The sequence below is a fragment of the Cygnus atratus genome, chromosome 2 (genome assembly GCF_013377495.2).
Source record: "Cygnus atratus isolate AKBS03 ecotype Queensland, Australia chromosome 2, CAtr_DNAZoo_HiC_assembly, whole genome shotgun sequence".
NCBI classification, from domain to species: domain Eukaryota; kingdom Metazoa; phylum Chordata; class Aves; order Anseriformes; family Anatidae; genus Cygnus; species Cygnus atratus.
The window spans coordinates 108,274,953-108,298,430 of record NC_066363.1 but is presented as its reverse complement, the minus strand read 5'-3'; the positions used below and the strand labels follow the sequence as shown (position 1 = coordinate 108,298,430).

The window sequence follows — 23,478 nt, the reverse complement described above, 5'->3', positions numbered from 1 at the left end:
CTGAATTAACATGTAGCTTCCTTGACTATGTTGAGCTACTGTGGGTCTAAGCGCTCTAAATTCTGACTGCCCATGCATTTCTTTGTAGATGACATGGTGCTGATTTTGACTTTGCATGGCTTAAAGCAGGACATGCAAACTGAAACCATCCCACTTAACACAGACAGAAGGAATGGTCAGATGTCACCTACAGCGTGGTGCCAGAAGTCACCCCAGGGTTAGGCTCTGGTAGCTCAAATGCACTCATATTTTTCACAGAAATACCTTCATTTGAATGAGGTTTTGTGGGACAGCTGTAGTTTACTTAGATGCATGTAAGATATAACAACTGGACACTGCTTTTGAGGAAGTTCTTTTCATCCAGTAAGAGAGTTACCAGATGGGGATATCTCTTGCCCTTTTCCTTTCCAAATGAATGGTTAAGTTAGGAAGTTTTTCCTCAGGGCAAAGCCTACATAACTGTAATGTTTTGCCATGCCCGTGCATTTTTAATAAACATTTTGTTATTAAATTTGCATAATAATAAAGACATGAAACAAACTCAGGGGTTACGTTTGTTTCACCCACACTCCTCTGATTCAGGCTCAGCTAACCAGCCGCTCCCTTTTCAACAGTTCCTCACATCTTTAATATGTTAGATGCATCCTGTTTATTATAATTACATTCTTTCTTTTAAGACAGAAAACCTGTATTTTCAACTACAAACTTATTAACGTGTTTGTAAGATCTATTATGATTCCTGAACAAGACAGCAGGAGTAAAATTAGTACTCCCATCACACTACTGCTCTCTCTAAAAGGTAAGCCCTGGGCACTGAATCAGTTTTTTCAGTATTTTAGTACAACCTGATGGCCACTCTAATGCAAGTCAGATGCCTCTATCAGACACTGGATAGATGGATATAACGTGGGAAAAGAGGGGCCTTTTTCTTGGCAACATCCCTTACCCTAACAGGAAGATGAAGAAGTTGACATGTTATCTGCATGCCTCCCCAGAGAGTTACAGGTCTGCAGTGCCAGCCTCTAAGGTGGGAAAGCAGAAGACTCTTTTGAATTATACTTTCTAGCCAATCTTGCTGAGTTCCTTACAACAGTAAATCATTGAAATGGTGTCAGAAGCAAATTTTAGGAGCAGTTACCGGTCCTAAAAAGCAAGTGGTAAATATAAAGATGATTCCTGTGAAACAGAAACCAGATAACCACAATGGAATAAAAATTAAGCTTCATGCATACCACACAAGCAGGCTTCTGTTTGCTCTACTAGACTTAAGACACTCTCTGCTTGTTTTGAACACCTATACATTTTAAGGCAACCGTAATGTTACATCATTACCTCTACATCTCATTATCTACCCACAACCTAAATAAAACATAGCTTTTTAATCAGCAAGTTTCTTGTGAACATTTCAGGCTGCACGGTAAGATTTTTTCCTGCATACACACTGCATGAAAATGTGCACGCTTAGCAATCTGCACTGGGTCTTCAATAGGTATCCAGCAGACGGCAGCAACTTTCAGCTACCCTACTGAAGTGGCCAAGCAGGCCCAATTATCATCATTATTTCTTCTTCACCTTCAAAGACTGACAAAGTTCTGCCTTTTGCTCTGTATTTTCTTGTCAGGATTGGTACTGTACCCCCATTTGTGCTGCTATGCCACTGCTCCCAAGCAGTCACCATTACTTAAATTTCCCTTCAATCACCATCATGTTTTCTTCATGCATGGCTGGACTTCCTCAAGCTCAATGAACCTGTAAGGAAGCCTGTGTTTTGCACCCTTAGAGAGACCCAATTCTGCCAGGCGGCTTGCAGTGAATTTTGCACTCTACCTATACATATATACATACATTTAGACAAGCTACCTGCTCTTCCTTGTACCTTTGCTGCTAGAGCCTGTGTCCTGAGAAAAGGGAACACCTGCAAACATGGGGAGGCCTCTAACATCTCCTGAGAGCTACTGTAAGTAAAAGTGAATACACAAATACATCGTGAAGCCTTTCAGATCACGCTGACCTCTTCAGGCACTAGCGGTTCAATCATAGGAGCTTCCTCCTGCCTTGCTGCAAGCCGAACGGGAGATGTGGAAAGCCTCTTCTCCCACTCATTAGACACAGCCGTTTCTGTGGAGGTTTCCAAGAAGGTTCGTTTCAGCTCGCTTATATTGGTCTGATGTTTCATCAGATCTTCTTGGGTTTTGTCTAGGTCCTAGACAGTTTTAAAAGAATAGAGCAGTTTGAAATACATCCTAAGCTGGCCAAATTTCAGAGCCAAAACATGTAACTCGGTTAGTAAAGAGGAAAGTAACATCTCAGGGAGCCAGGGAGCACAGCACTAACACAACACTCTGTGAAAATGTGGCATTTTGAAAGGTAACAGCATAGCATATCTTGTACAAGTGGGTATAAAAATACTCTTAAAGAGTTTATGTGTATCACTTTAATTTACACCTGGTAAAGTGGCTTAAAACAAACATACATATGCGCGTGGAGGCACACACACATACGCGCACATAAATATATGTATTTATAGTACAAGTTAGAGGAGTCATCATAATCTGAGAAAAAAAAATATCTACTTAATTTATTAGCAGGTGGGAATACACAGGTCATGCATCATAGTGCAGATTCACAGTTTACCACTAAAACTAACACACATGTACGCACATGCACTGGTATATACCAATACCAACCTCTAACATAAGATTACTATGTTTGACATACACATTTTCACCCTGTATTCGCTTAATCAGACTATTCTGAAAGAAGTGAAAAAGAAAGGGAAAGGTAAGGGACACAGTATTGAAAGGATATAAAATGCTGTTTCTACACATTTCTTCACAGAGAACTGACAATAGCATGCTGAGAGATATGAACACCTCCAACATCTACACTTCAGTAACACTGGGCCTTTTGTTTCTGTACCTGTGCCTTTAGATCTCCGTCTTCCTCTTGATCCGACTGCCAGCATGAGAAAGATTTGAAAAAATACCTTATCCATTCATATTAACAGAAGTCTTTATGAGAAGTTGGTCAGTGGACTAGGTTCAGATCACACTTTTTTTACTTTAAGAGCTTAAGGAGAATGAGTAGACACAGTAGCTAACTGCGCAGTTCTCCTAAACCAGAGCAGGCCTCCTCTTTTCAAATTTGTTAATTTTGAACACAGGAGTATTCAACATTGCCCTTAAAATTTTACATTATAATTTTTTAACTTCCATTATTTAATTTTCCATTACCATAGGTGCACTCGACTTTCAGAGATCCTCTAGCTATTTGTGGAGTAGCAGTTGGACCTTCTCGCTGAGGTAACTGCTGGTTTAGGACCAAACGGCAACAGCAAGGTCTTTGGAAATCTACAATCCCAAAATTTAAACATACGAGGACATCTCCTGAGCCACAGGAAATGTTTTGTGTAACTCATCAAGGATAAACAATGTGCAACACTTTCTACAGAACGAACCATATTTTATTTGCTAAAAATGCTATTTCCCTAACCTCAGTCCCACTTTGTATTCATATAAATGTATTTCAAATTCAGCCTGTATATATTCTTTCAGGATCAATCTGCCATGGTTCTGGAACTGGACACATACCACATTCACTTCAGCTCAAATTTTCAAAAGCAACGCAATATGGACTGCCAAGGCAGCTCTTTTTCTGAGGGTTTAATTTTAAAATGCAAATATACCAAACTTTCTGAAAATCAGTTGTCCATAAGAAAAATGATTCACAAAATTTTCTCCCCTAAAATAAAGATGGAGTATAGGGAAATTATCATGCATTTTTGCTAAATAAACCGAACAGTTAAAGTGTCATGGTTTTAGGATTATATTTTACTTTCTGTATGGCTCACAGCCTGAAGCTATAGAGTGCAAAAGGTACTTCAAAGCATTTTGTGCTCCTGACTTGCCTCTACAGACATTATGTTGTTACTCCATGTGGATTCTGCTAATGCCTGTGCCACTATTTTATTGTTAATTTTTCATACAGTTCTAATTAGTGAAATGACCCATTGAAAGATCTTTATCTGTTGACTGCTTCATAACTCAGTTCAAATCTATTCTATTTACAGCCAAGGCTGAATTGTCCTGATGCGTCATATAGAGAATTCTTCCTTGATGATAATTTTAATAGTCTGAAATATTAATGAGATCTTACTGAAAACCTACAGTAGTGTTTGCAGTAAGGCTCTGTCTTCTACCAGATGTCAGACCAAATTCAGCTCATGTTTGCAGCTGCAACCATATTAATTATGAAAGCATTATATACACTTCACTGGAGTCACACACGGTTGAATTTGCCTGCACAGTCTACATACTATGTTGTTGGATATGAAGCTTATCAGTACCAAGAAAAACTCATTCTTTTTAAATGTTCCGCACCTAAAGACAATACCTGCCCTACTGTTGGCGGTACACACATCTTTGAAGATGACACGTGAAATTAATCGCATTGAAAATATTTATAATCTGAAAATACCATTATTTTTTTTTTTTAGAAAACTTGAAAACTCTGCTTTACTTCCTTCCCCAACCTCCCTCTCTCAAACAGACCGCAGATTACAAGAGCAAAGTAACAAACAGAAAAAAGCAGGACATGACCTGGCCAGCCTTACTGCCCAGGTAGGTAGTGTTTGCATAGGCAATGCTGCTACTATCTTGCTATCTGTGCAAGACAGCACGAGCTTTGCAGCTTCCAGATAAAATACCAAAATAAGATGAATCTGAAGGGTGCCCTGAAAACCCCACTCGCCAAGGAAGGCTCTCGCGCTCGCACGCAGACATGCACAGAGTGGGGTATCCTACACTGCAGGAAGAGACATGCATTTTAAGCACTAATGCCCAGTAGGGTTGGGGAGAGATGAAGCAAAAGGCTCTCCCCTTCACTAACTGGGTGCCGGGGACTGTACAAACCTCAGTGGCAGTGGTCTCACCATCAGCTGCAGTATCCGTCTGTTCACTGTCAGTCTATTTTGTTAGTCAAGTAACCAGGTTCCAAGAGGAAGGCAGGAATAAAGAATAAACCCATCTCATCAGTACATGTGGGCCACATGGAGAACTGTTAAATTCAACATCCCTGTGAACTGCATTAGCATTGCTTTTCAAACCACGCACAAGTCAAAGAAGCAAAATAAAAATGCTATATTAGTAAACAGAACAGACTCAGAGGAAGACTCAAGGCGTACTGTACACAGTATATGGCTTTACTGTAACAAATTTATAAGCCAAACAAAATGTTACAGGAAAAGTGTTATTTGAGTAGCAGATTTTATTTTTATTTTTAAGAAAGCCAGGTGGCTTGAAAAAAAGAAAAAAAAAGATATTTTCTAAACAAACTTTTCCTCCCATAATGTTTTTTTTAAAGGATATTATTTATCAAGTTTTTGTTTTAGCCAATATAGATTAATGGGTTGCTTGACTTTTTATCTGGAGGGGGAAAAGATAATGAAATACAAACAAACAAACAAAAAGGCTACTTTAACAGTCACCTGACTTTCAGCCCCTCATTTGTACAGAAGGTGTCTTGTCTCCACATTTATATACTATGAGGCTGTCTGCGTTACCAAGGAGTAGAAATAACCATACCCTCAGCCCACCTACTGCCTGCCTATGGAGTAAAGGTAGGTAGGGCTCAGATCCCACTTGGTTCCAATAAAGAGCAGCTGACATTGTCACCGATAGTAAAAAGAAATAAAACTGTTATTAAAAAAAAAAATCAAAATACTTCCCATTCCATTTAAGAATATGGACAAAAGCAGGAGAAAAATAAAAATAACTCCCTCCCCCCCCCACAACACTCACTGGGTACAAGTGATAAAAAGGAAACAAAGCACAGCATTGCACAGACTGATCTGTTCCTGCTTTGCTCTGGTAGCACATTGACACCATGAATAACATTTTAGTGGAGAACCCAAGTGTTGAGGCGTAGATAGACAGTCAAGTATAGGTTACTGCAGGCTGAGAAGACAGCTCGAATGACAACTTTTGATGTTATAGAAGCTTACGGAAAATTATTAAGTAATGAAAGGGCTCCCTAATGCCCTAGATTGGCACATACAAGTTGTTTTAACGTCAGTGAAAGCTTTTGTTTTGATTAGCGATTTTCTGTGGTTCTTAGATAATCTAAAGTAACACCAGCAGGCAATTTAAGGCCAGGACAATATATCTCATCCTCAAATCACATCAGTATGAAAGAGGAGAAATAGGCAACCTTCTGCAAGACACGGATGATCAGTCTAAGTTTGAATTTCCTATCTTCTGTCATTTTCTGACAACTGCAATGGTTCATAAAAATTCTTTTTTTGATGTTTTCACTGCTTTATTCTTTATCATTCCTTTCTTCAAATAATTTGTATTACTTGTATGACAGGCAGAAGAATAAGCAGATATTTTGAACTATTGGGTAAGTGCACGAATGCAAGTTAGATGCAATTTTTCAAGTAATAACCACTCACTAGACAGACCACTTTTATTTTTAAATAAATCTGTACTGCCAAAATAGGTTACCTATCTGGTCAAGCTGCTTTCACTAAAGTGTTACAAAACGTTTCTCTGAAAATTGTTTCTTTATTAGCAAAGAAGCTCACATCTTTAAAACATAAATAACTGTATGGCAACATGAAAAAAAACACAACTATGCATTGTTGCTACTATTAAAAAAAAAAAAAAAGGAAATAATAAACCTAAGCATTTGAAAAGAATTAAAAGATTTGTGTCAAGGCACTGTCATGTGAGTCTGGCACATACTGTGCACTTAAGAACTTGAAGTTGGGAATGTTAGTGAAAAGTCAATAGCAATGCTATCTACCAAGGTACCAATGCAGAAACTAATGAAATCAAAGGGGACAGATCCTGTCTCTGACTGCGCAGACTCCCTCCAAATGCACTGTTCAAGGAAGGATGGAGCTCAACAAGGTATGAGATACAGCCTGTAGCTCTTATAAGTGCCTTCGGCATCACTGTGTGCAGCATTTGGTGAGCTGGAAGCACATTTGGGGAAAAATTTCTTTCCCCATAACAGCAATGAAGTCCTAAATAAGGCATAAAACTCGGTTCATTGTAACATACATGTCTGCTAACAAGCCAATCAACAGCCGTGGAGCAGAAGTCAGAATTACTGGGTTACTGGAAATAAAGACTGTTGCAGAGCAGGGAAGGGCGAATTACGAGGCTCAGCAAGGCAGGTGCCATCAGCAGCGGGGAGTAAGAAAGGTCGGGCTTGAATCAGAGAGGGGCTGCAGTGCACTGCACAGCAGGCAGCCGCTGCTTGTGCTCGTGAGCCTGCGAGGGGCTGGAAAGGAAGAGAAAGCAGCTACCTCCTGAGATGTTGTGGCTGCACGTCCTGTAGCTTGTGATCGTAATTGCTGTGATTTGTTTTGCCAATGTAATGCAGACATGCCCAAGTTTAAAACATACTCACTTTCATGCAATATTTTGAACAAGAAATACCCCCTGGATTAGGCACAAGTCTGTGTTGTCTGCCAGAAAGCACTGCCAGAGTAATCACCGTCATAAAAAGGCTACACTAAAAAGCCTATTTTGTACATTTTTATGCTCAATACTTTCTAATTTTACTATGAAAAGAAATGCTTATTTCTGAAAGAAGAGCAGACAAATGCATTATATAAACACAGCCTCATTATTGCCTCTGGAGCTGGCACTGTATTAATGCTGCTATTGCTATTAGATTAATCCAAGTGCAGAGCTAATGCAAATTGAGACATAAATGCTATCTCAAAGTGAGGACATGAAATGAGACAGCAAAATTTTGGATGCTTTTTATCAGAAATTACATATTATTACTTATTTGTTAGGCATTACGGAGCCAAAAGCATCTAAAGGCCATGTTTTTACAAGATAAATTGATGTAACTTTTGGCTTTCCATTAAAAGGAAATGAAATCCTGCACCAAGTCTTACAAAAACAGCAACGGCAGATTTCACAAATGTTTAGAAGCACAAGATATTTATTGAAACCAATAGTGCGATGGCATAGACAAGTGGCCCATACAGCTTTTACAAATGGCCAGCTGGTCTGCAGTATCTGATCCGGTGTTTTTACATACAAAGCAAAAATGTATTGGTACATTTGAGGATGAAGGAAAAAAGGAAAAAATGAGAAAAAATGAACTCATTATTTTATTCTATCAACTGAGAAAAACAAGGTACCAGCAGAAACAGAGACCAGTTACTCTGTTCCTTAAACAAGCAGATTCCTTTTCTTCTTCTGGATATATTATTATGTCCATAGCTATCAGAAGCACTATAGATTCTTCTTCTCCTGCTGTTGGTTTATCATCTGCCTGTGATAACCCTGGCAACTAGAGGCATTGATCTTGGCAGTGCTAATTTAACACTGCAAATGGTAAAGGGCCCATGTGGCATGCTCCCGTAACAGCTGTCCTGGTCTGAACTCTCACTGATACATTGGATTTAAGTTTGGGAAAACAATTTAATCAGCAGCAGAGATGGGATTAAGGCTTAAAATCCAGATCCAGGTTCTGCTGGACCAGAAAGCCTCTCCTGGACTTGTGATACAGTTGATGGCCTTTTGCAAAAAGCTGAGCCTGACTGAATTTCAAACACCCTTAAGTTGGTGAGGGTGCTCATTATTATTGACTAGCTATTTATATTATGTAAATACATATACATGCATATGTAATTATGCATGAAATTGTACTTTTTCCCCACTATTTAGATGACTATTCTAACATGCCCTAGGATGAACTGATAGGAAAAAGGAGAGATCTTGGTGGGTCAGACACTGTACTTCAGAGCTGATCGGTGACAATTTGTTTAGCGCAAGTCACTTTGCATCAGCTGACACAGTTTGGACCAAGCCACTTACACAGTGTTGTGCCTAACCCTGGGCCCCAAGCTGCACTCCCAACACGAGAAAAAAAATAAAAAGAAAAAAAATAAGGGGAAAAAAAATCAACCAAAACCAACGCCAAACCAAAAACCCCATTCCTTCTAACATATCAGCACAGACAGAAATGAGGCTCTGAAAGTAGGACCACTATTGCAGCAATCTAACACTGGTTAGGACTGAAGCACTGAACACGAAAAAGAGTGTGTTCGATGCCGAGGTACACACCTCTTCCTCTGAACTGTCACTCAGGTCATTGGCAAGTGAGGCACTCAAGGAGGCCGCCTTGGGCTCCAGGTAGCAGAGGCACATAGCCAGAGGAAAGGAGAGAGTGAGGGCATATGGCACTGAGAAAGAGGCAGAGAGCAGAAAGAAAAAAATGAAGAGGAAGCAAGGCACGAGGGAGGGGGAGCGGATGGGAAGGTAATGCTGCACGCTGGCAGGCAGGAGGTTGGTTTTGGAGAGGTTAGGGAGCGACAGGTAGCCGTCGTCATCCAGGAGAGAAGGGAATGACTCGGGAAGTTGCAAGGAGAAGGAAAACAAAGTCCCGCCTTTGCTGGCTTTTTGCTTATAGCCGAAACCCACGTCTTGCTCAGTGGAGCAAACTCTGCCTTTTCTGTCGGAGTCCGTCTCTGACTCCCCGTGCTTTGGAGCACCCTCTTTAGGCGACTCGCAACCTAATGACTTTTTTCGAGCACTCTCCTTGCATCTCCTGCGAAGCTTTGCTGAAGATGCATGGGGGCCAGGCTGCGAGGATGGCGAGGAGTGGCGTGAGTCAGTGCCAAGCAAAGGTGGCTGGTGACAGAGAAAGAGCAGCAAACAAGGCGCAAAAGCAAAAGGACAAAAAGAAAACTGTCATTAGTTAATTTTCTTCCGTGATGATAAATAAGATATATATATATATAATTATATACAGTACTTTGACACCACAGCTTTTCACTGAGTTAAATGTTGCATGTTCCCATGCTGCACACCACACGTATTGGTGAATAATGGTTACAGCTTACAAAAGGCAACTTCTCAGTTCAGCATTTGTCTAGTCATCTGTAGTACACAATTTAAATAAAATTCTTCATGGCCATATGTGGAGGTGCAGATGCTGCCAATTTCCACTTTCTGCACGACTTGCTTCAGATCTTAAGGACCTTTCAAATGTGAAGTACATGGATAGCAACAAAGAAACGGGAATGTATTCCTAATACCAACAGTGCTTGTAATGCTGCCCTTACTCAAGTCATGAGGAGACAGAGTTGGGGTCAGACGCCTTGGAGAACCTCAGTAGTAATTGTTAAGACCCCAAAGGTTTTAAACTGTGTGCCCAAATTCCTGCATTGCAATGCTAGAACTAGTCAAAACACATTCTGGTTTTGGCAGGGGTCAGAAGAAACTGTATTAGGTCGATACCTAGCCAAGCAGCATCTCCTTAGCCCACCTCTCCCCATTGCCCAGCCCTGCCCTCACTGTGTGCACCCCACCACGCTGGCCCCATGCATGGCCAAGCATCTCTGTAGTCAAAAAGTGACTCTTCACCCCTAGGGAAAAGACAAAAAAGTACCCAATGCTTTTGCTACAAATTTTACTACAATGCAAAGAGTATCAACTACCAACAAACAGGCTTTGCTTTAATGCACCATTTGTAGGGCATTCAACAGGTCTTTAAGATAATTCAAGGACAAAAAAAAAAAAGGTATAAGCAGGGATGTAACTCAGAAGAAGGGCACTCGCTTCTTGCTGACATACAACACACTCCCTAGCAGGAAGCCACAACTAATTTTTAGACACAAAAAAGCCAACAGTTGCCACCAAAATACCCCCCTACCATAGATTTTTCACAATGCTGATGGATATTAGGCATTTTGGCCAAAGTCAAGTAGGTGCACTTAGGTAAAGTAACAAACTGGCTCTTTGACCAAACCATAAGTACCTGAGTTCCTCCACTGCTCGTCTTCCTGAGGAGCTTATAAAAGGCATTTCAATTGCACTCACACTCCAAGCTCCCAGGAGCAAAATGACTTCAAAGCCAAAACTGCTTTTGTCTGCACAAGACGGTGCAAAATCTGAGCCAACAGACTGGATCAGAGTTTTATACACAGGTGGCATCAATGCTACCTACTAAGCCTAACCTTTACCGGTTATACTAACAGTAGGAATGGGATTTCAGCCCAATATTTACATGGAGGAGATCATTCCCGTCTCGCTAATATTTTGCTTCTATCTTTTCTTTAACGGGAACAGGTAAAAAAAATAATATATATCTATCAATTCAGGCATTTTGCATTCCAGAAATAAGCAATCAAAATCAAGTCTAACTTCAACAAATACCTTCTTTGTGAGCTTAAGGTAGTAAATGCAAACCAAAATCTAATGCTGATGGACCCAGAGGACTTTATGTGAGCTAAATACATAGAACTTCTCTTTATGTTGTAAAGGCAAAAAAGCCAAAGTAAATATCTTCTTTGCTAATGCAGACTATTCATTTATGGACAGCTTTGCAGCATTAATATTTAGAATAACAACTCGTGCTTAAACACATAGGGATAAAACAAAGATAAAATGTCTTAGTGGAAAATCTGCAAACCTACTCATATATCTTTAAACAGAAATGTGATTGCAAACTTGTCCTGTGTTTCTTGAGACCCTATTCTCTTTATAATAAATAACAAACTGTTGGCAGGTCCAGTGGAAGCAGGACTAAGATCTCTATATGCTTACAGGACTGAAGTTCTGTTAACAGGTGGTTTAAACAGAACCCACCTCTTGGGGGTTAAATTCATTCATTTGTGCGTGTTTAAGTACCATTTTAGGAAAAGTGTTTTCCTAAAAATAGCTCTGTTTCTAGCCATCAATAAGGAACATATGATCTTTGAAATGCAGCTGAACCTCTCCATTGACCTAAATTAACAAATACTTGGAACGGAATTAGTTTCTATTGGATTTTTTCTGCATATTTAATTTTCATCCATGTTTCTCCATGCAGAAACTAATGAAGTTTCAAGGAGACCCTAGTCAAATTTTACAAAGATTATTTTTTAATAGCACAATTGCAGCCCACAGTTTCAAAAGAAAATCTTTCTTTACCTGCAGTTTCAGTAATTCCGTTTGTTTCTGATTTTTGTACCTTAATTGCAGCTTTTTATTTGAGGATCTGTATCTTTAGCTCATTATATGTACCTTGTTATATGATAAGGCTAGAAGTTCAGGCTCTCAGATTTGCATTCATAAACAGTTTTCTGGGTATAAAGGTATACGTAAAGTTTTTTCCTCATACATGAAGAGAGTAAATCTTGCACATTTAGCAAATGCATTCCATAGAACACGCTTTGAATGATACCCTAGATTCAATATTTCATATTTTTTCTCTTCAATGTATAAGAAACAGATGCCATTTTACACTCAGTCTTTTCTGATTCTACCTTATTTCTCTTCACTATCTGTCTCTGAAATACAGCATCTTCTCTGTCCCTCTGATTTACTTTCTTAATATCTCAGTAGATGTAATCCACAGCTGTGTGTTTTATATACATGTGGTGGTGGTGGGATTGGGTTTGGTGACTCACAAATCAAATTTAACAACTGAGTAGAGAATCATCAACAAAAACAATCTTCTTCAGTGAAAATTTCAAAATAGGGAAGTAAATGCTTTTGTAAGCCAGAAAAATGTTTATCATAGTATATTCATACCCAAAAGGAAAAAAATACTCATTGAAATATATGGAGGGAAACATACTGCTATGAGAAGGAAATGAGAAAAATACAATAGTTTAAAGCACAAAGCTATGTACAATGACACAGAACTACTTTGTTGCCCTGTCAAGAAATAGAAAACTTGATGCCCATACTAATGTCAAAGTACAACTGAAGACCAAAAGAGCAAAACATGCACTTCTAGGCTATTTTCTGGATATTTCATAAAGAACTCCTGAATGCTATGTAAAAAACACACTGATAAATGTTTGCTTTTCCAAAAGCAGTCCAAGGCAGGAACTGGCTTTTACAACATCATGCAAAAGGACTATACAAATATACAAATTGATTCAAGACATGTATATACATGTACATATAACTGTGTATATTTTATGTTCCTCTTACTGCATTAGGTATCTTCTCCCTCCCTAATCATTCTGTGCTCTCCAAGCACTCTCCAGGCAGGTCAGTTTAACAAAAAAAAAATAAAAACTCTACCTTTGTGTCATGGCGTATTGCCGAGACTGGGGTTACTTCCTCTGCTCTTTTCTTTTTGCCCTCTTCATCATCTTTTTCTTCTTCTGCTTTTTTCTCTGGCGTCACAGTGGTTATCAAGTTGGTCTGAGAGATGTCCTTTGTTGTGGTGTACTGGCCAGTACCAACCTCTGCAGCAGACACAGAATCCTTCATGTATATTTCATGGTTTTCATTCACTGATGCTAAAAGCAAATATTTAGAGAGGGAAAGTCTGAAATAGCTTTTGCTGAGAAGCTGCATAAAATTAAAAAGCTGGGTTAGTAAAACATTCAGATATTGCTGAAAACACAACTATGTCATGTGTCAGGAAACCAGAAGCATGTGCATACATTTAAATAAACTGTTTACGTGAAACAAAGCATTTAGCTTTCATATGCATAAACATATATTATGGATGTGTATACACACATTACTGTAGCTAATGTGTGCATTACACAGTTGTTAAATGTTAGCAAGCCATTGCTATTGTAGTAAAACATCAGAGAAAAAATAATGCATTGCCATATATATCAGGCAGAAAACATACAGAAAAACAGCTATGACATCAGCCGAGGGGATGGAAGAGGTTTTTTTTTTTTTTAAATCTGTCAGAATATATCAATACAGATCAAATGCAAGGTAAGTAATGCACTGTATTGTAGGAAATGACAATATTGATGTAACACACAATATCTGAAAATCAAGAAAGGTCATCTTTCTATTATCAAGTATTAAAGTCTGTCAGTTCAGTGAGCTCATTGTCCTAAAAAATTCTGGAAGGAATATTTTAGGATGTAAATGCTTGACAATTCAGCAAACTTAAATATATATGAAGGATTTAAAAATAAATAGTAAATTTACAGATAGAATGTAATCAATATATTAATATATACCTAGATCCTGCTCTTCACTACTGTGTAACCGATTTCATATTCACCAGGACTATTCAAATGTGCAAAGTGACTTGCATGCGTAGCAAACCACAGGGCCAAGATCACAGCGTAATCATAATGCAGAACATTACTGGCATGTTTGTGTTACAGTAACAACATTAGTGAACAAATCATAAGCATTAATTAAAAAAAAAAAAAAACTCTCTTCCCCATTTGCACTTAGACAAATTAGCATAATAAAAACCTTGCAGTCTAACAAATGCTCGAGAAAAGCCTTCAGATATCTTGTCTCTTGGGTATGAGCTCAGGAGGTGGGAGAAAGCAAAACGAGTAGAGGGAGACATGTTGTTTAGATGTTACAAACAAAACAGAGCAGAAGGGTAATTTCTGCTTTGAGACACATGCACAGCAATCAGGTCACCAGTTGCTTGGTAACGAGCAAGAAGCACATCAGAATTAGAGGATTCCAAAATAATTAATGACAAGCAGCATCTTTAGGGGGAGAAAAGAAGGCTTGTCACTAGTACTTTTAAATCAAGGCTTTTCCCCCTCCCCACCATCAGCTATATTCATCACAATTCATTGGTGATATTCTGCAGGAGAATCCACCTTTTTTAAAGTCGTAGTGATTCTAAATTTAGTCTCAGTATTTTTTTCCATAAAAATAAATTGCAACCTACTTTCTCTCAATAGCTGACAACAGTAACAGCTGATGAAGTAGCTGAGACTGCATCAGATGTTGGTCTAATCTAAGGAGCAGCAGAACCTTGACTTCCATGAATCACGGAGAAAGAGAGGAGGAAGGAGGACCTACTGTTAACCTGCACACGTTACTTTCCATCTTACACCCTCAAAAGTGATGCACATACAAAGCCTGGTAGGACTCATCAGAGTGAGATACTAGGTAACAAGAAGCAAGCGTTATTACTCTATGAAGGGAAATAACTCATTTATGAATTTTAACATAAACTTAAATGAAACACCTGTATAGGAAAAAAAAAAAGCCAAATTAAAACAAACAAACAAACAAACAAAAAAACAGTTATTCATGTAAATCCTGCCAAAGTGTTGAAGCCAGACTTGCTCCGGAGGGCAAGCCCAGTGTGACAGATTTGGGTACCTTGATCTTCTCCCAGGCTGGGAAGGGATCTGCAGGGGTGAGGCCAAGGAATGAGGCCCATGAAGAGTGGGCTCCCAATAACATCCTTCAGGCAAACACTTTGTAACTGCAGTAGCAGTAAATTCAGGACATTATTTGTCTGTATCCTGCTCATGGCTACCTGTGAGCCACCTTGCTGATGCCCCTCAGTCAGGTCTTTATCTGTTTTCTCCCTCCTGGAAGGGAGCAGAAGTCATGGGGCAAGGACTTGCTTTCCTGCTCATCTCTTCGGGGCTCCTTGGCTTCCCAAGTGGGACACAGCTCCTGAAAACCACTGCAGGCAGTCATTTATAAAAAGGCTCCATGACAACACAGAAGATGCCTTGTTGAAAGCTAGCAAGCTTTGTAGGGGCACCTGATGCCTATCCCACTTCATCTGAGACACTTTCCTGCTACTTTACCCTCTACTGCCTGGGTGAATGTTCCAGTTGCAAGGCCTCATGAACCTAATTTCGAAGTTCAGCTGTGCAAACAAGTTTAAGTAGTGCCGCTCTTGCCACACAAGCTGTATGCTGCACAGGTCATTAGGAGCAGAAGGGCCAGCTGTACTGACAGAGCCTCCGTTCCCGGTATGCAGTGAACGTGCAGGTACTTACATTCTCCTCTCAGCAGAAGCTCGAGGGATATGAGATTACAAGAGGTTTACATCTAATTTAAAGCAGTGACCACGGTGACTGTAACTTTTGGCAAAGTCAATTAAGAGGACCTTACCCCCATCTAAGCTGCGGGACATAGTATAACGTTTACTAGAAGACCGCTCGAAGTAAGGCGCGGGCCGGTCTATGAGCGCGCTGGCTCTTCTCGTCTGAGCCTGCGTCCTGCCGCTGTAGCGAAACTTGGAGCCCAGTGTCAGGAACTTCTTTGGAGGTGCTTCGGGTAGCAGGAGCCTAAAACACACCAAGACATATAGGGATTACTCCAATTCCTCCACAGATCAGCCTACTACTTCTGCAGAGGGGAGAAGACCGCTGCTGCATATCATTAGCCATTGGGAGCTGTGTCTCACAGGTCCGTGCTGAGAAAGGGATCAAATAATGCTCCACATACAACATCACTTAGCTAAAGTGCTAAGACCACAGGGCCATATCCATTCATAAAGATGCAAACATTTTTCAGGTCAGAGCCTTCCTACCCACTGTATTATGGCTACAGCGTTTGCTAAGTTTGCTCCATTCTCCTACTATGGAATTTATGCTCTAAAAATTGATTTTCCATGAAAAATCAAAAACACACAAAAAAATGCACAATTTCTTTTTAGATATTGTGATACTAAGATAGTGTTTCATACGAATCTACAGACAACTTGAACCAAAAGTTTTAAGAAAGGAGAGAAATTCTTCAGTCCTCCCAAACATCTTGAGAGGGAAACACTGGACACTCTCATGCCACTGAAAAGCTTACCATTTTGGGTTCTCATTGCTAAAAATCTCTTTGCTGACTATCTCAGCATAAACTAGTTACTGCATTTATTCCACTATCCCAAACTTTTCTCAGGTCTTCATAGATGTCGAAAGCATAGCTGCTTATGCATAGTTGCAAATTTCCTCAGAAATATAAAAATTACAGCAATGGATTCCTTATTCTAGGGGACCAAATATTACACCGCTGATTACTGTCTGCATTTTTCATATGTAATTAAGTCAAAACGTTTCTCTGTTTTTTTTTTTTTGCATGTATCTCCCAGTATACATACATATATATATATTTTAACACATATCTCCCAGTAACTTTCCATACAAGTTGTTCTGCCTATACAAGTTTAGAAGAGTCCTATGACTTTTTAAGTATAGTGACTGACAACATCATGGCACAGATAAAACAAAACAATCAATTAGAATCATATGGTGATTTTAAACATTCAGTATCTAATTGAAATACTATGAAAAATTTGGGTGAAACATTTCACATTTGTAAGGAGCAATAATCTTTCCTTCTCTGCTCAGAGGCACCTCTTGATCAAAATGACAATTTGCTTTGAAGAGTTTTGTCTCTGCCAACAAGATTGTTCTTTTTTGTTGCATTTTATGGCACACCTTTAGGAAAAGAAATCGACGTACCTGAAAAATGTATGGTGCTCAACACACACTTTCCATAAGCGCTTTGCGGCACGATGATTTGGCAACTTAAACCCAATAGTGCTTTCGAACTGCTCAAACTAGGTGGGAAAAAAGAAAAAGTACACATTTGATGCCGTGCATCTATATTTAGATATTACGCACAGGTACACAGGTTCATCTTCATTTCCTCTGTCTATATAATCTCTTTACAGTCTCATGTATATAACCATATATATACATACTCCACAGACTACTTTCTGGGAAGGAAGCTGTGAGTAGTAAACAAAGGCAGCTTTCAGGGATTGCTTTTTTTGGGGAAAAATTAGATAATGAGGAAGAGGTTTTTGATGCTGACAGTGATGTTTTATGCACTGTAGTAACAAAGAGGTCAGTTAAGACTTGGGAGATTTCCGAGGGAAAAAAAAAAGCTAACAAAAACATTTAAGTGTTTTAACCCTGTTGTTTTAAATTCACCAGTTTAAAGAACAGTAGGAAGCCTGATAATAGCCTGGAGGGGAGCAATAGTCTCCTGGGACTGGTCTGGTCTCACACAGCCCTATATTAAGGAGAATTACAGTGAAAGAACTAGAGTTAGTAAATCACAGTATTTTTAGCTAATTTAGCTCCTGGGAAGGATGAGAAAAGGAACAGGTAATTGAAAGAGTTGGCTGGGGACACTAAGTGACCTCTTCGGGTTGTGCTGCAGATTTGTATTCCAGATGCAAAAGCTGTGACAGCTACAACTGCTGTAACATGTTGATGGCTACATGCAGATAGCTGAGTAGGTGAAATAGTGTTGCTGTGATCGGGAAAAGGTAGGCAGAAGGGCACTTGTAAGGAAGCCTGGATCTCTATGGGAAACTGACAGAGCGAAACATGGCAGGAAACAACAAAATGATAAAGATGATGGAAGCAACACATGGGATGGTGAATCACATTATTATCAAATGTGATTTGAAACGGACTGCATTGATCATTTTGCAGAAGTAACTATGACCTGGTCACAGGAAGCTACATACCAAGACCAGCAGAGCTCAGTAGGAAATCAATGGTGGAGAGCTTGACTGCAGGCATTGGGAAGGAACATCAGTGGCTATTCGTTTTGTTTTTTGTCTTTTAAATTAAATTCAAGACTGGGAAGTTGGTGACTAAGACTGTGTCTGCTGTGAGGCAGAGGATGTAGGTTTGTGGATTTTGGTTTACAGCTCTACAACTGCTCAAGCCCCGATGCAGGTGGTGACCTCAGTAGATTTCCCAGGTCAGTTATGAAGCCAGTACTGGAGACATTGGCTCAGGACTCCCAACTGCCATATTGCATTAAGGGAGAAATGCCAGTCCTCAACCAGGTGATTTCTGTCCTGCTATATAGCTCCAACCTCTAAAATGGATATACATGTATTTTTAATCCATCACAGTCCGATTACTATGCCATGGATTTTTAATCCATCACAGTCCAATTACTATTCCAGCAGTTCAAATGGAGACCCTTTTGTTTATGATGATCTTGAACTCTTCCTGGGATTTTTGCTAAGATTTATCATCTTATTTCTGTGTTAGTGCATGCTCACCACATGAGGTAGACAGACACACGTTACCAGTGGTGTATTTGCTATGCGTGCGGCTGAGCCACAAGAGGGCACTCACTGTACGAGATTTCACATCACTTTCTTCCGTGTTAGAACATGAGCTCCTATGAGCCTGGAAGGGCTAATGCATGTAGCTACTAAAAATGCTGAATGATGGATGCTGGACTCCATTTTTATGAGTCTCCAAATTTCGACTTAGACCCCAAATTTACTAATCTGATATGCTTATAAAATTTGGTATGGCCTGTTTGCATCTTACCGTGCAAGATGAATAGACACTAATTTAATATACAACATGTTGGTGGATAACGAGCACTCCATGGATAAGCAATACATTACTTAAATGCCCAAAGTATTCATAACATGGATTAGCTTTTTGCATGCAGATGACCATGTTTACTGTTTACATTAGTTCATGGATGTAAACAGAAAAACACCAAAGAAGATTTTACCTGTATTTTAAATAAAGTATTTACCTACTCTTTCCTAAGAAAATCAGCACAAATTAAAAAAATATAAATGAAGAGGAATGTTAAAGGGCTGTAAGACATGACAAATCAACAAATCAATGAGAACACAGGTTTTTGGAAAAGGTTCGTTCACTGAAGAGTTTCAGGTTGCCCTTACCTCCCCTGGTCGGATTTTGATGTAGAAGTTGTTCCTCTTGTAGGAGATTTTCAGAACCTTTGGCCAGGCAAATCTATTTATTCTGAGTCGGTCTCGATATATTAAGAGGCCGCTTGCACAAACTCCTAACATGATTTCCACTCCTTCAGAATCCTAGAAAAGCAAGCAATGTACTTTGTTGAATACTTCTCTCTTCAAATTCAATAGTACTATAGATTCTTGTCTACTGTGCTTCTGTCTGAGCTACAAATCTTTAATGCGTCAGCTACAGTGACCTTATTTCTGAGAGCTACACTACTCATTGACTGCATTCATGCAAATAATAGTAAGGTTGGGCAGGATCAGAACCTGAGTGTCGTGGAAGTTATCTCATCTTTTAGAAAGACTCCAAAATGAGGGGGTTTCACTTTAGGTGGTATTAAAATAATGATATTAACCATATAGAACACTTTAATTACTTCTTAAGGTCATTAGGATAAATACAAGATTGAAAGTAAGTAGGACTGCATACACATTTACCAGTCCCAGCATCACCCATTCTCCATGACTAAGCCTTGTGAATCAGACAGATTTTTTTCTCAAAGTCGATCTTCAGTCTCAAGCCAATCTTCAGTGTTTACCATTACCACTAGCCTGTAAATTTTTTTTTCATTTAGCTAAGTACTAATAGTTCGAGAGAAAAGAAACGTCCACCTTAAAGCACAGAGTCCTGTGGTAATTATTTTAAAATAACTTAATGTTGTAAAAGTCAGCTATGGAGATGTCATTGTATGATAATCATAAAGTGAATTAATAATTTTCTGCTATTTTTCCAAACATTTTTTAAGCACGCAGTGAAAATTTAATTATATTTCAAGATGAGCACAAAGGCACACATGGTCAGATGAAAAGGCTACAGCACAGTTTGAATTAAAAAAAATAAGGATGCTTTTAAAGTCAGAGACACAACAACAAATTAGTACCACAAGGTCACTCCAGTGTTAAAAAAATACGTATCAATAAAGGATGTATGTTCCAACAATGATGGTATAACACCCCAAAAGACATCTTTTTTTCTAAATAAAGATCTCATGTGATAACATTGTGAGGTACTGCAGAAGAGAGAAAGTTAATTTTTTCAGCAGACTTCAGTTTTACAACTTCCTAAGAAACGAGTAATGTTTAAATACAGTGAATACATTTTTAAAAATGAAATCTCATTGTCTGTGATCACACTGACTGCAAAATGCTTGAAACGCACATGCTCAAATATGGCATGTAGCTGCAGATGAAAGGGGCTGCTTCTTTTGGTATACTTTCTTAAAACCTTGCTGAGAAGTGCTTCCTTTCTTCCTCCCCACCTTTGCAGCAGACCTCAATCCATTCAAGGCTTCTTTTGTGTTTTTTGGTGTCAGAAACTGCTTTTCAATGTGATACTACTGGCGTAAAACAAAACCCGAGTACGAGGAGAATTTGGCTGTTTTTCAGGAGCTATGCAGTTGCACAGAACACAACGCTCTTTGCTCTGACTTCTGAGGCACAAGATGCTGAGCTGCACATACCCATAGCTCTGCATACGAATGGGAGGTTTTGTCAGACTGCTGACAGCCCAGAGGACAAATCTATCCATCTGAACACATTCTTAATTGTAGCCCTGTGCTAGGTAATTGAGAGCTAGTTTTAACAGCAGTTGGCAAGCCCAGCATCTGTTGAGTAACTTGAATACCTGCACAGCCTTAATGAATTGACGTTGACACAGAGACATCTGCCACTGCACAACTTCAAAAAGGCATCCATAGAGACGCAGGTCCCACAGCCTGATACTATCCCATCTCACCAGAAGACCTAATTAAAACCAAGTGCTGCTTCTCATGAAGATTCTAGTTTTCCTACTTTTAGCTCAGTTTCCAAGATTATCATTGGATTTCTTACTCCACAGACAGACCCAATTCAGTTACCAGTGCAGCTTTCTCTATTAAGAACATCACTTTAGAGAGAGATTGGTTTGACTGACAACTTCGTTTGCTCTGAGTCTTTCAATATGAAGAACAGAAAAGTAAAACTAGACACTGATATTTTGTAGGGGAAAAAAAAAAGAAAGGTTACCTAAGGACACCCTGTCTTAAATTTCACAGCCTTTCTCCAGTATTCTGAAAAATACTCAGGTCTTAATGCCATGCTATGTCAAATTTTCGGTAATGAAGCCTGCAACATATTTAGAGCAGGAACTCACTTTGTTGCTGTTCTGCAGATTTCTTTGTGTTGGACAAAGGGTGTTTAAAAAAAGCTACTGAGTGACATTCATCAATCTGTTTCTATCTCTGTTCCAAATGTGCCTCAAGATTTTGTACCTATCTGCAAGACACAGGAAAAGCAGTGGCATGCTTCCTGGTCAAGTGCTGCCCATTGAGCCATACCCATATTTTTCATTTTCAGTGAAGGCAATTAACAGAACACAAAAGATTACCTTGAATTCTGTAACACACATGCACAGTTCCTATGAAATGCTCCAGGGACATGGTTGCATGCCCTTTCAAGATCCAAGCTGCAAATTTATCTCAGTTCTTGAAAGGATCTGCTGCAGCATAAAAACAGGCTCACAGAAATTTGACCTGTACAGGAAATGCAGTGCTCTCCACAGCTCAGAAGTCTTTGTTCGGTACTCATTGCCAAGGATGCTTGCTAACCTCAGAGATGTTAAAATCCCTCAACCTTACTTTGAAAAGTGAAGAAAAATTGAAGAGTGAAGTAATTATTTATATGGAGAAAAAAAAAAAAAAAAAGCCATGAACAAACAGAAAGCTGGCAGGTGGCTTTCCCAAGCCACAATAAGCATGATTATTTTTTTGGTCCTATCTTAACCTGCTGATGATTAGAGAAACCACCTCGTCATGGGAGAACGCTTCCAGCAGCATTACTTCCCTTCCAGTCAACTGCAACGATGACACTTCAGAAGAGAGACCAGACGCTGTCTCCCTATGACTATCAATCCGATTAGGTTTCCAGCACAGCTAAATAATTGCTTCAGAATTCTTTGCAGTGTTAGAAATGATCTGCTTATCTAGCTAAGATACCATACTTGGCCTTATTAAATAGAAAAATGTAGCTGAATGAAATGACAATTGATCACTTTTTGGACAGCTTCTAAAATCCTTTCTCATTACTGTGTCCATTCAGTATTTTTTCCCAAGGATTTGGTTGTTCAATTAACACGAAACGTTGATGTGCAACATCTTTGAATCTATAGGCTAAATTGTGTTACAGTTACAAGAAATATTTATGATTATCCCAGGAGCCACCTTTCCTCATGTTGACCAGTGATTTATTCCCCAATCTGCCTGTCCCAAACCAGAAAGAATAAATCAGGCTGTCCATGCATATTCAAGTACTATGCCACATGAGAAAGATGACTGTTGTAGGCTCCCTGCAGGAAGAACTGTAGTCCATACCTTAGCATGATGGAGATCTACTCCATACATTGATAACTTCTTGGCATTCTCCAGAAAATGCATCTCAGCCTCTGCAGGTGTCATTCCCCTGAGGAAAAGCAACCAATTCTAGCATCAGTGTTAAGGAAACAGAACATGAATTAAAATCCAGCACCTGGAAGACATTTTCAGCCTGTCACAACTGAAGCTGTATCCCTTAAATAGCACGGCACCTATCAGAGCTGAAGCTCTGGTGAAAACACTGTTATCTTTCATGCTTTCATGTTATCTCTTCTCTAACTGAAGGCACAGAGAGGAGTCACGTCCAAAAAGTACTTTTATTAAGTGCCGTCACTTCAGAAGTACGTAACAGCAGGTTTCAACATTTCCTTATGCTGCAGGACGTACCTGAAGGCAGGCTACGGCCTCCATCCATCCTACCTGTGGCTCTTGTGCAGCTCGATCACCTTATCTTCCAGCTCCTTAGTGTGATTCAGCGCAAAGCGGAATTCGCTGACGTAGTCGCTGCCATACTCGTCAGGGTCGTAGTCGCCAAGCTCGGACTGCACGGTGTAGGAGCCCAGCAGGGCGAGCGTGACGAAGGAGCAGGGCAGCCGGCCGGACACGATGTCATCTCTCAGCTGCAAGCAGAGGTAGTACCTGCAGGGGAGCACCACCACCGCTC

The 23,478-nt window shown here is 39.6% G+C and overlaps 1 protein-coding gene across 5 annotated transcripts in view; it reads right to left on the bottom strand.

Moving 5' to 3' along the window:
- Positions 1-23,478, bottom strand: part of EPB41L3 (erythrocyte membrane protein band 4.1 like 3) — a 97,215-nt gene that overhangs the window by 10,312 nt on the left and 63,425 nt on the right. For 2 of the 5 annotated variants that reach the window (XM_050709056.1, XM_050709057.1), the window contains exons 7-13: positions 23,235-23,453; positions 22,815-22,902; positions 19,387-19,539; positions 17,174-17,271; positions 15,828-16,003; positions 13,047-13,267; positions 2,012-2,203 (exon numbers count right to left, since the gene is read on the bottom strand). In XM_050709056.1, the coding sequence (XP_050565013.1) occupies positions 2,012-2,203; positions 13,047-13,267; positions 15,828-16,003; positions 17,174-17,271; positions 19,387-19,539; positions 22,815-22,902; positions 23,235-23,453 (1,147 nt within the window). Of the gene's footprint in view, positions 1-2,011; positions 2,204-2,687; positions 2,754-2,919; positions 2,956-4,910; positions 4,965-9,092; positions 9,660-13,046; positions 13,268-15,827; positions 16,004-17,173; positions 17,272-19,386; positions 19,540-22,814; positions 22,903-23,234; positions 23,454-23,478 lie in introns of all 5 variants that reach the window. The other 3 variants (XM_035564166.2, XM_050709059.1, XM_050709058.1) reach the window with 3 other exon arrangements.